This window comes from Capra hircus, chromosome 23 (assembly GCF_001704415.2).
Source record: "Capra hircus breed San Clemente chromosome 23, ASM170441v1, whole genome shotgun sequence".
Taxonomy (NCBI): Eukaryota; Metazoa; Chordata; class Mammalia; order Artiodactyla; family Bovidae; genus Capra; species Capra hircus.
The window spans coordinates 16,504,880-16,521,009 of record NC_030830.1 but is presented as its reverse complement, the minus strand read 5'-3'; the positions used below and the strand labels follow the sequence as shown (position 1 = coordinate 16,521,009).

Genomic DNA, 16,130 nt, shown 5'->3' with positions numbered 1-16,130 from the left:
AGGCTGCACTGGTGTTCCTCCATGTAATACAGACGTCATCTTACTGCCCTGGGCCTCAGCAGTTCACCCCTAAAATGGGGCCACCGGACAAATGATCTCTAAGTTCCCTTGGAGTCTAGACCTTCTAGGGTACCGCCCTGTGCCACAATTTCCCAGACCCCGCGGTCACTTGAGTTGGGAGGGTGGCCCTCTCTGAACCCACAGCCGGCTCTCCTCCCACTGTCTGCCTACCCGGCCACATGCGAACAGCTTCCCATACACAGGGTCACGTCATCCTTACAACACCGAGTGCAGGTTTGCCCCGAGAGATTAAGGGGTTACGGAGCCCATGTTTGAGCTTGCCTCTGCCTGAGGACAAAGCCGTTTTCAACCATTTTGCTAAACTGCCTGGCTTCTTGAAAACATGCTTGAAGCGACCCCATTCAACAGTATTTTTCAGGCCCCGAGGCCCACACGCGGCATCAGTCCAGGAGTTAACAGGCTCTCCTGGCCTGGGCTGAGCTGAAGCGAGTATCACCGGGAGCCTGCTGGAGGGGCTGGCACAGAGGAGGCGAGGCTGCTCATCTGAGCACCCGGCCCACCCTGCACCCACAGAGCAATGCCTCAGAGCAATGCCTCAGAGCCTCCAGCCCCCGATGCGCCCTGCAGGGAGGCAGCCTGCTTCCCCTCCGCCCGGTGCTGCTGGTGGGGCCGGAGGGGCTTTGGGAGCCAGGAGAAGGCCGGGCCGCCCGCCCAGTCTGGCCCGAGAAGGAGCCGCCAAACAGTGACGGGGCGCTGACTGTAGTCCTCGCCAGGGAGGGGCCCTTTGCCAGGCGGTGTGCCTTCATCCAAGGGGTCAGCCTGTGAACAGACTCGACGTGTTTCCCTCCGGCGAGCCTGTGGCTTCATTCTCATCGTCTGGGTCTGAGTTAATCCAGGCCAGAGCAGCCTCTTCCAGACGGCTGGGCAGGAGGCAGGGAGGGAGTGGAGGATGGCGGGAGGGGAGGAGGGAGGGGGAGGACGAGGAATGGGGGGAGCTGGGCGCAGACGTGGCTGGCTGGTGGTACCCAGGAGGCTCAGACACGTGGTCCAGAAGGGCTGAGGGCTGGGTTCCTGTGGCAGGCTGTGGTCCTCACAGCATCCGCTGGAAGCGGGCTGACGACAGGCAGGCAGGGAGCCTCATGGGGTCTGAGTCTCAGCAGGGCCACGTGTTATCCTCCCCCCGTGGGAGAGAGATGTGCAGGCACCTTGTTGCTCCAGCCCCCACCCCCTCTCTCCCCGCCCACACTTCCTGGAGAGCTGCGGCCCATCTCAAGCGTGACCTTGTCCCCTAAGTCCCAGAGCCCCTCCCACGCCCGCCTCTCTGCCCGCTCCCCCAGCTCCGGCTCCGAGCTGCCATCTCCTCGGTGGAGCTGCAGTTGCTCACCGGGTCGTGCGACACAGCCTGCGTTGGCTGTCTCTTTCTCACTGTGGCGTAATGTATCTGTGGCGCAAGGCACAGGTCTTAAAGCGTCCAGTCGGAGGAGTCTTGACAGACCCACCGTGTGCGTAACCTGCGTGCCGATCAAGACGGAGACGATTCCTGTCACTCAAACCCCCGCAGGCCGCCCCGGTGAGTCCCTCCCCAGGTGCAGGCCACCTCCGGTCTGCTTTCTGCGGCCACGGACGAGCCCTGTCTGCTCAAAGCTTCACAGATGCATTTCCCTGGTGACCAACAACGTGGAGCCTTTCCGTCATATTGGTCATTTACAAATGTCTTCATGAAGTGCTTGTTCTTTTTAGTTTTAGTTTTTTAATTATCAAATTGTAGGAAATCTTTGTGCATTTTTCAAAAGACTTTTTAAAGAAATTATTCCTGCTGCTAAGTCGCTTCAGTCGTGTCCGACTCTGTGTGACCCCATAGACAGCAGCCCACCAGGCTCCCCCGTCCCTGGGATTCTCCAGGCAAGAACACTGGAGTGGGTTGCCATTTCCTTCTCCAATGCATGAAAGTGAAAAGTGAAAGGGAAGTCACTCAGTTGTGTCCGATTCCTAGCGACCCCATGAACTGCAGCCTACCAGGCTCCTCCATCCATGGGATTTTCCAGGCAAGAGTACTGGAGTGGGGTGCTAATTATTCCTAAATTGTAGTAAATCTTTGTGTATTCTGGATATAAATTTCTTTGTTGAATATATGTGTCACAAATTTCTCTCCCAATCTGTGGGTTTCCTATTCATTTTTTTAAAACTCTTCATTTTCTATTTGAGTAGAGCTGATTCACAACGCTGTGATAGTTTCAGGTGAACAGTGAAAAGACTTGGCCATACACATGCAGGCAGCCATTCTCCCGCAAACGCCCCTCCCATCCAGGCCGCCAGGTAACTTGGAGCAGAGTTCCCTGCGCTGTCCAGCAGGTCCTCGATGGCGACCCATTTTAAACACTGCAGTCTGTACACGTCCATCCCCAACTCCCTAACCATCCCTTCCTCCAGCTCTCTCCTCCTGGTAACTGCACGTTTGTTCCCCAAGCCTGTGCGCCTCCTTCTGTTTTGTAGAGAAGTTCATTTGCATCATCTGTTTACATTCCACATATAAGGGACGTCATAGGCTCTTTCTCCTTCTCTGTCTTACTTACTTCACTCACTATGACACTCTCTAGGTCCATCCATTCCTACTCATTTTCTTAATGATGTATTTCAAACAGTAAATGTTTTAAATCTTGAAAAAGCCCAATGTGTCAGTTTTTTCTTTGCTAGCTCTTTCTGTGACCTCGCTAGGAAGTCACTGCCTACCCGAGGTCCCAAGAATAATCCCTTATGTTTTCTTCTTTAAGCTCGATGATAAGTTTTTCACTTTTATATTTAGGCCTATGTTTCATCTTCAGCTGAGTTTTCTGTGAAGTGTGGAATTGGGGTTAAGATGATTTTCTTTTTAAATAACATCTTTAAAATAAAAAAAAAAATTCTTTTTTTGGCTGCAGCATGCAGGATTTCAGTTCCCTGACCAGGAATCGAACCTGCCCCCACCCCCTGCAGTGTAAGTGTGGATTCTTAATCACCGGAGCTCCAGGGAAGTCCCCCTTTTTCTTTTTTCTCTTTTCTAACATGGAGAACCAGTTGCTCTGGCAACACCTGTTGAAAAGACTTTCCTTTTTCCATTGACTTGCTTTTCATCCTAGTTGTTTCTTATTAAGCAAAGATGACTTCAAACGAGCCACTCAGTAGACTGGAAGCTGTTAAAAGCAGATTTCAAAATGTGCTCTGTAACAGTGCCAGGCTCACACGCCTGCCCATGAAAGCCCTTCCTGTCCGGGAGAGAAGGGCGATGACCCAGCTGGGCCCCAGCCCTGGGTGCCCGTCCTGCACACGGACGCCAGCAGCTGGCGTGCAGCTGGGATCTGGCTGGACGTGCGGCTTTAGAGCGGAACTCGCTGATTACACTGATGGATCCTTGCAGTTTAACCAGGTCCACGCGCCCTCCTTGAGGTCTCCTGTTTAACTCAGTGTGGCCTGGTCACCCCGCGTCCTTTGGAAGCATGTGCACACCAAGCCCTCTTTAAGGATGGTGTCCCAGTAGACAAACGCGCACGCGCTGGCTTGTACTCGAGCAGCGGAGACCGTGGTGGGCGCACTCCTTGGTTTGGGCCTGAGGCTGCAGAAGGCAAGGCGTGGGCACCGTGTGCTTGTCCGCCGTCCGTCCTGGCAGGCACAGGGCTGGTGGGAAGGCTTTGGTCTTACAGAGGGGGCGCCTCGAGTTCCAGCTCTGCTCCCCGCCGCCCGGAGGACCCTGGGCCTGTCCTTGGCCTTGTGGTCTCAGCTCGCAGGGTCGCGCCGCCCGGAGGACCCTGGGCCTGTCCTTGGCCTTGTGGTCTCAGCTCGCAGGGTCGCACCACGGTCCCTGCTCTGCGAAGGAGGGGCAGGCTCCCCAGCAGGTGTGGCGATGGCCCTGGTGCTGGTCACCACGCTGCCCGAAGCAGAGTCGTCCGTCCCTAAGTGCAGAGTGCCGGCCATCTCAGGGATGACCTTTTCTTTCTTCTTTTCTTCTTCATTATTCTCCTTTTTCACTCCCATGAAGAAGTCAGGAGCAGGGTGTCCCCTGGTGCCCCTGGTAGGCAGACCCACCTTTGGCAGGAGCGCCAGTACCCAGAGCAGACTGAGGGGGTCGCATAAGCTCACGGGGCTGAGGTCTTGTGGAAATAGCACAAAGGCCTGGGAGCAGGAGGGACCTGGCAGCCCCATGTAGCTGCACGATCCGAATCTGGGGCAGCAGGCTCGGGTGAGGCCTCCCCCTGCCTGGCGTGTTCCTGGTTAAGGCCCCTCATGAGAGGGCTGACTACATCTCATCGTGTTGAGGAACCTTCAGGAAAGCCTTCTGTAAGACCCCACCCCTCACCCCCGCCACCCCGAACATCTGCCCTCCCTGCCCCCTGCGCAGTGCTTGGCCCCAGACATCTCTGAGCTCTGGTGGTTGGCCAATGAACAGAGCCATATTTTCTGAGCGTAACCCCCTCAGCTGGTTTGGGGGGAGCATTTCCATGAATGCCTAACTGGTTTGGGGGCTCAAAGGGATCCCAGGCCGGGTCAGGAGTGTCTGCAAGCAAAGGCCCCTGGTGGAAAGATCAGCAGTCCCCTGGGGCACTGCGCGCGTCAGCTCCTGGGCCCTGGCCCGCGGCTTGGCCCGGCTGGCGTGCGGCCTGCACTGGATTCCCTTGAAAGTCCACAGGAAGTGACCCGCAGATAATAGGGCAAAATGACACTGGGGCCGTGCCTCCCGCTAGAGCGCCTGCCCACCCCACCGACAGCTGCGAACAGGCGCGCTCATCAGATATTTATCCCAGCACATGTGGTCCGCCATCAGCCTCCAGCATCATGCTGGGGAGGGAATCTGATTAGGAAAAGTGGTCAGGAGTGGGGCAGGCAGACTACAGAAGTGCCGGGCATGGAAATGGGGAGACGCCAAAGGGCCGCAGTCCCCCATAAAGGTTGTCTCGGAAGCAGAGGCCGCTGGTTAGGAAACAAAAGCTCCCGGGCTTCCAGGACGGTTCCCATCAGGTCATGGGCCTCCCAGCCCTGCGGCCAAGTCTCCGTCTCCTCCCCGGGGACAGGAGGCAACTCCACCCAGGCCCTGGGGCAGAGGCTGGGCTCCAGTGAAAAGGAAATAAAATCCTGCCCATTCCCTCTGCCTCCAAGGAGCCCAGCGTCTCCTCCACACCCTGCCCTCCTGCCCTTTGAGGAACGGAAGGAGGGAGATGGGCTGGGAGCCGATGCAGGAAAGTCTCCGGGGTCTGCAGTCCGTCCCTCGGTGTGGCTACACTCATTCTGGGGCGGGAAGAGCCTGTCAGGCAAGAAATCATGTCTGGTGTTTACACTTTAGCGGACTCCAGGGACTGATTAAGCAGCCCGAGCGCCCACAGGCGAAGCGTCTCTAAAAGGAGCGGAAGGGCGCTCTCGCCTCCCCGTGCCTCCCCGCTTCTCCCAAATGAAAGACAAAGTCCACAGGTTCTCGAGAGCAATGCTTTATTTTCTGAGAGTCCTGGAACCGACCCATTTACCGCAGGATGACGGATGCCTCAGTCCACAGATGGGATCCTTCTCTCCTTCACTTAGCAACCCTGGAGCCCCAGGAGCACTGCGCCCGGGGAAGTGGGGCCTCAAAACCTGCCTTCGACACCCAGCTGCTGCACGGCTGCCTCCTGCACGGCGTGGTGGATGCCCCCGACCTCTTTCTGCGACAGCGTGCGCTCCATGTGGCGGTAGGTGATGCGGTAGCAGTGGCTGGTCCTGTGTGTCCTGGAGGACAGGAGAGAAAGGCAGTGAGCACGGGCTGGTGTGTGAGCGCGGGCAGGTGTGTGAGTGTGGGCAGGTATGTGAGGGTGTGAGAGCGGGCAGGTGTGTGAGTCTGTGAGCGCCAGCAGGTGTGTGAGCATGGGCAGGTGTGTGAGCCCAGGCATGTGTGTGAGCCCAGGCAGGTGTGTGAGTGTGGGCAGGTGTGAGTGTGGGCAGGTGTGTAAGTGTGTGAGCACGGGCAGGTGTGTGAGTGTGTGAGCGTGGGCAGGTGTGTGAGCGTGGGCAGGTGTGTGAGCGCGGGCAGGTGTGTGAGTCTGTGAGCACCAGCAGGTGTGTGAGCATGGGCAGGTGTGTGAGCCCAGGCAGGTGTGTGAGTGTGGGCAGGTGTGTGAGTGTGGGCAGGTGTGAGTGTGGGCAGGTGTGTGAGTGTGTGAGCGCAGGCAGGTGTATGAGTGTGGGCAGGTGTGTGAGTGTGGACAGGTGTGTGTGGGCAGGTGTGAGTGTGGGCAAGGTGTGTGAGTGTGGGCAGGTGTGTATGGGCAGGTGTGTGAGTGCAAGCAGATGTGAGTGTGGGCAGGTGTGTGAGTGTGTGAGCGCAGACAGGTGTATGAGTGTGGGCAGGTGTGTGAGTGTGGGCAGGTGTGTGAGCCCAGGCAGGTGTGTGAGTGCAGGCATGTGTGTGAGCCCAGGTAGGTGTGTGAGTGTGGGCAGGTGTGAGTGTGGGCAGGTGTGTAAGTGTGTGAGCATGGGCAGATGTGAGTGTGTGAGCGCAGGCAGGTGTATGAGTGCGGGCAGGTGTGTGAGTGTGGGCAGGTGTGTAAGTGTGTGAGCACGGGCAGGTGTGTGAGTGTGTGAGCATGGGCAGGTGTGTGAGCGTGGGCAGGTGTGTGAGCGCGGGCAGGTGTGTGAGCGGGCAGGTGTGTGAGTGTGGGCAGGTGTGAGTGTGGGCAGGTGTGTGAGTGTGTGAGCGGCAGGCAGGTGTATGAGTGTGTGGGGCAGGTGTGTGAGTGTGGACAGGTGTGTGTGGGCAGGTGTGAGTGTGGGCAGGTGTGTGAGTGTGGGCAGGTGTGTGAGTGCAAGCAGATGTGAGTGTGGGCAGGTGTGTGAGTGTGTGAGCGCAGACAGGTGTATGAGTGTGGGCAGGTGTGTGAGTGTGGGCAGGTGTGAGTGTGTGACTGTGGGCAGATGTGAGTGTGGGCAGGTGTGTATGGGCAGGTGTGTGAGTGCAAGCAGATGTGAGTGTGGGCAGGTGTGTATGGGCAGGTGTGTGAGTGCAAGCAGATGTGAGTGTGGGCAGGTGTGTGAGTGTGGGCAGGTGTGTAAGTGTGTGAGCACGGGCAGGTGTGTGAGTGTGTGAGCGTGGGCAGGTGTGTGAGCGTGGGCAGGTGTGTGAGTGCGGGCAGGTGTGTGAGTGTGGGCAGATGTGAGCGTGGGCAGGTGTGTGAGCGCGGGCAGGTGTGTGAGCACGGGCAGGTGTGTGAGTGTGGGCAGGTGTGTGAGTGTGGGCAGGTGTGAGTGTGTGACTGTGGGCAGGTGTGTATGGGCAGGTGTGTGAGTGCAAGCAGATGTGAGTGTGGGCAGGTGTATGAGTGCGGGCAGGTGTGTGAGTGCGGGCAGCTGTGAGTGTGGGCAGGTGTGCCAAGGGAGGGAGCAGCAGGCTTTCCTGGAGACTGAGTCGGAGCTGGGGGCCCGGGGCTCCCTGGGGGACTCTGACCAGCAGAGCGGGTTGGGAACCTGCAGGCCACAGGCAGCACACAGATGGCGGTGCCCTCCCCACGTTGTGCGGACAAGTCACCGATCCCCGCCTGCACCAGGCGGCTGCAGGCCTGGCCCCACGGCGCAACTGGGGAATGTCGCAATGCGGACCGTGACAGCACGTCTGCAGCGCGGCAGCTGCCGACCCTTGGGTGCCCAACACCTCAGCAGGGAGGCGTGGGCACCAGCTGGCAAGCCTGGGCCTCCAGCGCCACCCCTCACGGACACCTCCGTCTCTCTCCTGAAACTAAGCCACCAAATCCCTCCTCTTCAGCCCCGGCTGAGCCAGCCCTGCCGTCCCCGCCGCAGGTGACGAAGCTGGAGTGATGAGTGGTCCCAGGCAAGGCCCAGGGATGTCAGCCTGGCACCACGTGCCACGTGCCTTCCGCCCAGACCCTTGAGCTGAGGGCCTCTGGGTGGCCTCTCCACACCCCTGGCTGGTGCGGACGCCAAGTCATGCGGCCGCTGGGCAAAGAGCTGGAGGAACCTGAGGGTCACACACCGACAGTCCTTCAAATGCTGAAACGCACCGTCACCCTCTGGTCCAGTGATGCCTCCCCCGGTATACGCTCAAGAGAAGCGAAGGCGTGTGTCCACACACGAATCGGCATGTGAATGTTGAGAGCAGCAGCAGTCACGCCAGCCCAAAAGTGGAAACGACCCAGGAGCCCTTCACCTGGTGGGTGGACAAACACTCTCCCTCCGTGTGAAGAATTACGCAGCCACGAAGAGAAAGGGCGTTCTAGTACTAGAGGCCAGACGAGCCTGAACACCCCGTGCTCCACTGAGAGGCTCCAGGCACGAAAGGCCATACCTTATAAGACTCCATCTAACGAAACGTCCAGAACAGCAAGTCCACACGGACAGAAGGCAGATTCCTGAAGCCCCGGGCTGGGGGCGCAGCTGGGCGACCGCGTGACTGCTAAGGGGGTCCAGGTGTCTGTCGAGGGTAATGGGATGTCTGGAGTGAGACGGTGATGAATATTATAAAAACCACTAAGCTGAACACTTTAAATGGGTGTATGATGTCTGAATCACGTCTCAATAAAGCTGTCCTACCAGAAGCAAAGACTCGCCCTGTGGGCTGCAGGCGGGCCCATGCCGACGCTGTGCGCTCCTGGCGGGCTGCACACTCTGCTCTTCTGGTGCCCAGAGCAGTGTCTGGCATACAGCAGGCGCTGCATAAAAGCTGCTGAATGAACTCCCGTATAATCACCGGACCCTGGGGCGGCCGTCTGCGTCCAGGCCTTGTGGGGGCGGGCTGGCCTCGTCCTGCCCTCTGGGTCTCCCTGTTCTTCCCCTCCCTCCTCCCACCCCTGCCTGTAACAGTGATGGAGGCAATGCTGTCAGCATCCCGAGGGGATGGCAGATGGGAGGGAGGGTCAACATGGGGCGCCCCAAGCTCTCGGCCCGTAGGAGCCTCGTCTCCACTGTGCCTCCTGGTTCCCAGAAGCAAAGCCTTTGTGGAGCCCTCGGGGGACCCCAGGCCATGGGCACCTGATGCAGAGGCTGTGTGCAAGCTACAGAAGGCTCCCAGGCAGGCCTCGCAGTGGGGCTGGAGGGGCAAGGCCTGAACTGCCCGGGTCCCCAAGCAGCTGCGTCCGTGCAGAAGTGGAGCCCAGCTGGGCCCCGCTGGACAGCCTCCCGTGGCCGCTGGGGGCTCCTGGGTCAAGGGTTCTGAGACACGGAGGGTTCTAGGGGAGGGTCAGTTAGTTAAGGAGGAGAAAAAGGGCAGAGAAACCACGGGCTGCAAACATTTACTAGAATAGGCGTGGCGGCGGGACCTGGGCCCAGGCTGTCAGCAGACAGGGCCCCAGCAAGGTCGGAGGACAGTCTCCTGCAGGGAGGTGGGTCCCTGAGGCCTGCGTGAGGCACATCTTCCTCCTCCCTCCCCGACCACACAGGCCCTGCAAGCCTGGAGGCCTCGAGCCGGCGCCTCGTTTCCAGGCTACGACACACGTCCTAACCCCCAGCGTCTCCATCGATGGGGCAAGTGCAAACTCCGACGACCTTTCCCGACCGCAGAGGAGATGCGGGCAGAGGGCGCCACGGCCTGGACACTCTCAAGATTCACGAGTGCGAGATGGAAGTGTCCTCACGCCACTGTTATTACATTTTTCCAGGGGTTCACGCAGGCCTCTGTCTCTCAGCTGAAACGCAGACTCGCCAGGCTGAGACTTCCCACCAAAGATAAGTGGGCAAAGTTTTATCTCCTCGCTCCTGAGTGCTTCTGAGAAGGCCCCTGTAAGGATTCTTGGCCTTCAAACAGCTTTTATAAAACACTGTGAGGAGCTGGGTGTAATGAATCATGAACATATGGATTAATTTTAAAAATGGAGAGAAACAGTATTTGGCAGAATAGCTGGCGATAATTCAGTAGATTCAACTGAAAACCAACCAGGTTTGCCTCTTCCTAGCATCACTGGTGAGATGGAGAAAGGAGTGCCTTTTGTCTGTTTCCTAGAGACTTGTATTTGGAGCTTTCAGACAGTGGACGTATCTGGTCCTCCTTTTACTGGCGGGGAAATCTGGGCCTTGTCTGAGTGCAGGACCGAATCTTCCACCCCCGAGGAGTGGCCCAGCCACGAGGACCACGGAGCTGAAGGGTCTGCACGGCTCAGCGTGGAGCAGGTGAGAAGATGGAGTCCCTAGACGGGGAGGGACGCCTGGAAGGGCCAGCCCCAATGGTCTGGATAGGGCCTCTCTGATTCTTCTACATCCTCTTAATGTGGCTTCTTTCAGCCCAAAAGCTTCCGAGTCTTTCATCCGCCACGGCTCCCCCATCAGAGAAACAGCAGCAGACACGGACGCAGCCCCTCTTACACACCAGGCGCTGCACTCAGCCCTTTACGTCCACATCAGTGTCACGGCCCCCACGGCCCTCACGGGGAGACCACACCACCATCCCGATACACAAATGAGGAGGCAGAGAGGGCACAGGTCGCTGGGTCACATCCACACAGCGAGTCAGGGCTGGATGTGAGCCAGGCAAGGGTGTTCAGTAGGGCGGTGTCTCAACAAGTTAAACAGAGCTACCACGTGACCCGGGCACACACAGCTACCACGAGACCCAGGCACACAGAGCTACCACGTGACCAAGTACCCAGAAATACCCTGTGAGCTGGGGACACAGCTACCACGGGAGCCGAGGACACATAGCTGCCCCGTGAGCCGGGCACACACAGCTCCACTTGACCTGGGTGCACAGAGCTACCTTGTGAGCCGGGTACACAGAGCTGCCACGTGTACCCCGCTCTGGGTGCACACCCCAGAGAACAGAGGCTCCCAGAGAACACACCAGTGGCTCCCAGAGGGGAGGAGTTGGGGGAGGGCAAAAAGAGAAGGGGGATGAAAAGGAGCAAGCTGCCAGACACAAAATGAGTAAGCGGTGAGGCTGGGACCTACAGTAGGGAGAACAGCCAATGCTTTATAATCACTTTGCACGGAGTACGATCTACAAGGGACACTGAACCGCTGGGACATGCAGCCGAAACCAACGGCATGTCGTAACCCAACAGCCCGTCAGTGGGAAGAAGGTCCCGTGAGGCTCACTGCTGCTCGCCAGCTCCTTCCGTCCTCAGCAGTGCGCTGGACGCCACACGGAATGGGCCGCCGCACACGCAATGCACGGGACACCACCTGCACGGCTGCTCCCGCGGCGACGAGCTGTCCTGGGGCGGGTGCAGCTCCTGGAGCTAAGGGCAGTGCGACCCCAGACTCACTCCTGGCTCAAGTGATGCCGAAGCCCAGCCTGACGGCCACACAGCAGACCCGGCCCCACCGGGAGTCTCAGGAGAGGGAACAGTGAGCTGGAAAGGGGATCAGGAGGGGACGGGGCATGAGGCGTAGAGAACCCGGAGCTGCAGCCTCCACTCCCTCCCCCGCCCCCTGCGGTCCATGGGACTCGGCTCCCAGGCTGCGGTGGGACGGTGACACGTGCCTCCTGGGCTGGTCTGCTAGTGTGGGACCCACAAACGCTGGTGAGACCCTGACGGCCCTGGGCAGTCTGCCCCACCCCCGACTCGTGCTGCTGATGGGGAGGGAATAGGGCATGAGCACCCCAGGGGCCTGGCTGGGAAGGCTGGTGAGGAGTGGGCTGGGAGGCAGGGAGAGACAAGAGTTACCGCTTGGAACTGGACACGATTTAAAGGAGCGCTCTGTACACCAAACAAACCACAGCCTCCTCCCCCTCTCCGACCTTCGCTATATTAAAAAAGCCAAAGGGGAGAGGAGAAATGAAATCCCGGTCACAAGACCTCGGGTCCAGGGACTGTGTGCCTGGCTCCTAATGAACTGCCCTGGGCTTTCCGAGAACAGAGGTTTCGAGGGTTTAATGCAAGAAAGCACCCAGGCCCCAGCCCCGGCCATGCGACCTCCCGGGGGTGGGCTGGACCAAGCGATGGCTGGCTCACCCTGGCCCTGCATCCCAGGCGACACTGTGGGCAACAGCGGAGGTCCCGGGGGAACAAGCCAGCCGGGCCGAGCCTCTGCTGAGTCCACACAGACGGAGGGGAAGGGGCGCCTACCTGAGGGGCTTCAGGGAAGGGCAGAGTGGGGTGCGGCCGCCCTGGGGGCACTGGCAGTGGGAGCCAGGGCCAGTAGCTGGCATCGCAGGGGCGGGTGAGAGCCGGGCGGGCTGGCCAAGGGGGACGGCCTGCAGGAGGTGGGTCTTGGGTCAGAGCAGAGCCCCCGGGCCGTCCTGGGCCCCCGCCCACCACTGTCTGCCACCCCTCCCCGTGTCACATGCTTTGAGTGTCGGTCACGTCTCAGGCCTGCCGCTCCCAGGGGCCACTCTGAGCACGCCCCCGTGTTCACAGGTGGACACCACTGCCTCGCACAGCCTCTGTAGCGGCAATTTCTTCCCACAGGGATTTCTGCTCTTGGAGTCATTCACCAGAAACCAGCCAGATGCTTCTTCTGACAGTCACTGCCTGGGGAACGAAACTGCACTCCAGGCCCCGATGGAGCGGTGGGGGGGAGCTGGGAGAGAGGTTCACTTCCAGAGCGGCCCCCACCCTGGGCCCCAGCACCCCCGGCTCCCCGGCTGCCCGCACGCCGGCAGCTGAAGAGGTCCTCGGAGACGCAGGCTTTGCCGGCAAGGCGAGCTGCTTCACATCAGATACTTGTCAAGTCCTCAGGGAGGCGTCAGCTCCCCCCACTCCCCGCCCACTTCATTCTCAAGGATCCTGGAAATTTCTCTTCGTCCGTCTTCTTGGTGGGGGGAGGGTGTCTCACACCACGAGATCAGGAGGAGACTCTGCCCTGGCCTTCTGGGCTGGGGGCCGGAGTTCTCAGCCTCCACTGCACATTCTGATGAAAGCAACTGCTCTGGGGACGCTTCCTAGAAGCCTCTCTCATGGGGAGGCAGACGAGCAGCTCAGCCCAGCCCTACCGCTTCCCTGGTCCGGGTCTCGGCCCAGCTCCTCGTCACTGACCCAGGCTCTCACTCTAAGATGCGGACCCGGGGCCCACGGGGTTTCCGAAGGACCAAACGATGATAATGCAAGTCACGTGTTCCGTCCAGGCTACACGTCCAGGCACGTGTAGTTGTCGGGCTACAGCTGACAACTGGTCTTATTATTCGTGCGCCCAAAGATTCTGCAGCCTCAGTTGGGGCCACAGAGAAAGGCTGCAAAGACCTCGGACAAGCCTGAGCTGCAGCCCCCTCACCTGTACAAACGGATCCAAGAAGACACAGGCTGCAGCCTGGGGGGAGCTGGGAGGCGTTCTGGTCGGTGAAATGGGGCAGATGCCGAAGGTCAGAGGTTACACAGCTCCGCTCCCACGAGTTCCCAAGAGTAGCCTGACTCACAGAGATGGAGGAGAGAGTGGTGGTCACAGGGTCTGAGGGAGGGGACGGAGACTCAGTGTTCAAGGCAGGCAGGGTTCCGCTGAGCGAAGGAGGTGGGTGGTGGTGACGGGGGAAGATGAGGACGTTCAGGAGGCGGACGGTGGTGACAGCCACACCGGAGTGTGACGGTATCAGTGTCACTGAAGAATGGTGGCGGGGGTGAATTTCATGTTCTGTGGATTTCAGCACCTTAAACTTCTCCTTTTGGAGGAGAGTTGGCCCAAACCACCTAGTTGGCTATTACTAGAAATGGAAATTGGGAATTCAAATTTATACTAAAAACAGACAAATCGAAAATGACGAAAAATCCCACCAGGCCCTGCTCAGCAGGGGCAGGACCATCCTAAGAGAAGGGTGGGCTTGGCTTCCACCTGCCCAGACGGCTCAGCTTCTTGGTGTCACTAACTTAGCAACCAGGCTGCCCTGCCTTTCACACAAGTGGTTTCGAAGCTCACCATGCTGCCACAGAGTTTACCACATTCGAAAAATTCTTTGCAACATTTCCATTGTCTTCCAAGCCACCTTCCTACATTTCTAACAAACTTGAAGTAACGTCTCATGCGGCACAGATTTCCAAAGCTCCGTGCTCTTCCTTTGTGGGGAAAATTTGGAAGAGGTTTTCTTTTCCTCCCCGGCTGCGTCTGCCCAGCCCAAGTCGACACAGCTAACTTTAACTCCAGGCTGGTACGTGGCGGCTTCCCGAACGAGCTGGCATCCCAGTGGATGAGTTGGGGACAAAACACAAAATTTTTGGTAGGTAGGCTACATTTTCAGCTCAGTCAGTCGACCTGCGATGATGTATTCTGCGTTGAGGCAGAAACTGCAGGAGACAAAGAATGGGGAATAGCATTGCTTCATCAACACATAAATACTCATGCAGTGGCCGTTCTGTGCATGACACAGCGGCAGGTGAGGGGAAGGAGCACCCCAAAGCAAGACACACACAAGCGGGGAGATTACCGCCTGTGAGGGGGCTGAGGCGTGGATGCGTGGCGTGGCCACCCCCAGGCAAGGCTGTTAGCGCCGAGTGCTGGACGCATGGCACGGGCTGTAGGTGACTTTGGGGTGAGAAAAGACTGGCGCGGAGATGAACTTACACCTAGATCTTAAGCATGAGCAGCATTTGGCAGGTGAAGGGCGAGGATGCTGTGCCAGGCGGTGAACAACACATGTGTTACTGGTGGGGGTGTTCATTATGTCTCGTCTTTTGTTTCAGCAAAGGACGCTGAGCGTATGCTCCAGGTATAAGGGGTCCAACGGGGAGCCGTCCAGAGGCTGCCTGATCTGCAGGGAGACGGCTTTAAAACTTTGGCTAAGAAGCTTCAGGGCTTCCCTTGTGGCTCAGATGGGAAAGAATCTGTCTGCAATGCAGGAGACATGGGTTCGATCCTTGGGTTGGGAAGATCTCCTGGAGAAGGAAATGGCAACCCACTCCGGTGTTCTTGCCTGGAGAATCCCATGGACAGAGCAGCCTGGCGGGCTACAGTCCAGGGGTCACAGAGAGTCAGACAAGACGTGGCAACTCAACAACATCAAAGAAGCCTCAACTGAAACCAGAGTTCAGGACTGGGTGCCTACGGAAGCCCGTGAAAGGTGGGTGGGCCCTTGCTCCTGGCAGTTTCACTGCGTCCAGAGGTTGTTAAACTAGCTTTTACAGCCCCCAACAACGGAGGGTTCCAGAGGTATAACACTATATAAAAACCATGTCACCCGTCTGAATTAAGAGCCACCCAACCAAGGAGTGTGTGGTGGAGCACCCCATGAGTATGCATGTCCTACAGCTTTTATTTCCTTAATGAGTCCTGGAGGAAATGGGCTGACTACGGTAAAAGACTCGGTGACTGGTTAATTACAAAGGAAGCATACATTAGTAAGAGAAATTTAAACATATGTCCATGATTTACGGCTATTTTGCAAATGCTTTTGAGAAGAGACCCTCTGGGTCTAATAGTCGTGTCATCCCTCGACAAACAGTGAGAAGTTGAAGGCAAGAGCAACCAAACAGGGCCTCGGCTGGGAGCACAGGCTTCCTCTGGACATAGACTCTAGGCTGGAATATGGCAGGGAGAGCTGATTAAACACTCATCATCCGAGCAACGTGTTTCATGGGATCACGGGATCCAGCATCCCGTGGATCCAGGGACCGTGGAGACTTTGTGGTCCAGGGTGGAGTGCTCGCGGCAGACCCTTGTGATGATCGCTTCCGGGGCAGCCCGCCCAGGAAGCCACAGCACAGGCTGAGCGGGACCTCGCCCCACGGCGAGCTGGCCAGGGCTCCCTGGCTCTCCTCACTGGGCCTGTGCTCACCCCAGCCCTTCTCCCCCACAATAGGCCTGCTGACCCGTCAGCTCACTGTCAGCAGCAAAGCAGTCTGGTGGTCTTGGTGGGGACCCCAGGACCAGTGGTGGTCACGGTGACAAAGGGCCTTGGGGTAAGTGCCTGTAATGTTTGGCACCTCTCCCTAGGAGGTTAGACATCTGTCTGTCTCTCCACGCCATTCATTCACGCTCTCATTTGGTCAACAAATGAAATGAACATCCAGCACACAGCGTGTATTCTGTTGGATACTCAAAATGACCACCCCAGACGTCTACTCTCAGGAAACACATTGACACAAACTTGTTCCAGAAGCTTGTATGACTTAGGTATGGAAACAAATTTTAAATTCCAAATATTGACAACACTGACGAAAGCTCTGGGCCTTGGCATCACATACCTTTTAAAAAACTGAAGCCACTCTGTCAATAGTAACAGTAGCAGCGATAAGCAAAGCTGGCAA

At 58.0% G+C, this 16,130-nt stretch overlaps 1 protein-coding gene across 4 annotated transcripts in view; it reads right to left on the bottom strand.

Moving 5' to 3' along the window:
- The window catches only part of FARS2 (phenylalanyl-tRNA synthetase 2, mitochondrial), a 305,587-nt gene continuing 294,915 nt past the window's right edge, over positions 5,459–16,130 (bottom strand). For 2 of the 4 annotated variants that reach the window (XM_018039067.1, XM_018039068.1), the window contains 2 exons: positions 8,315–8,440; positions 5,459–5,748 (listed from right to left, as the gene is read on the bottom strand). In XM_018039067.1, the coding sequence (XP_017894556.1) occupies positions 5,610–5,748; positions 8,315–8,440 (265 nt within the window). In that variant the 3' untranslated portion in view covers positions 5,459–5,609. Of the gene's footprint in view, positions 5,749–8,314; positions 8,441–14,098; positions 14,172–16,130 lie in introns of those variants that run through there. The other 2 variants (XM_018039069.1, XM_018039070.1) reach the window with 2 other exon arrangements.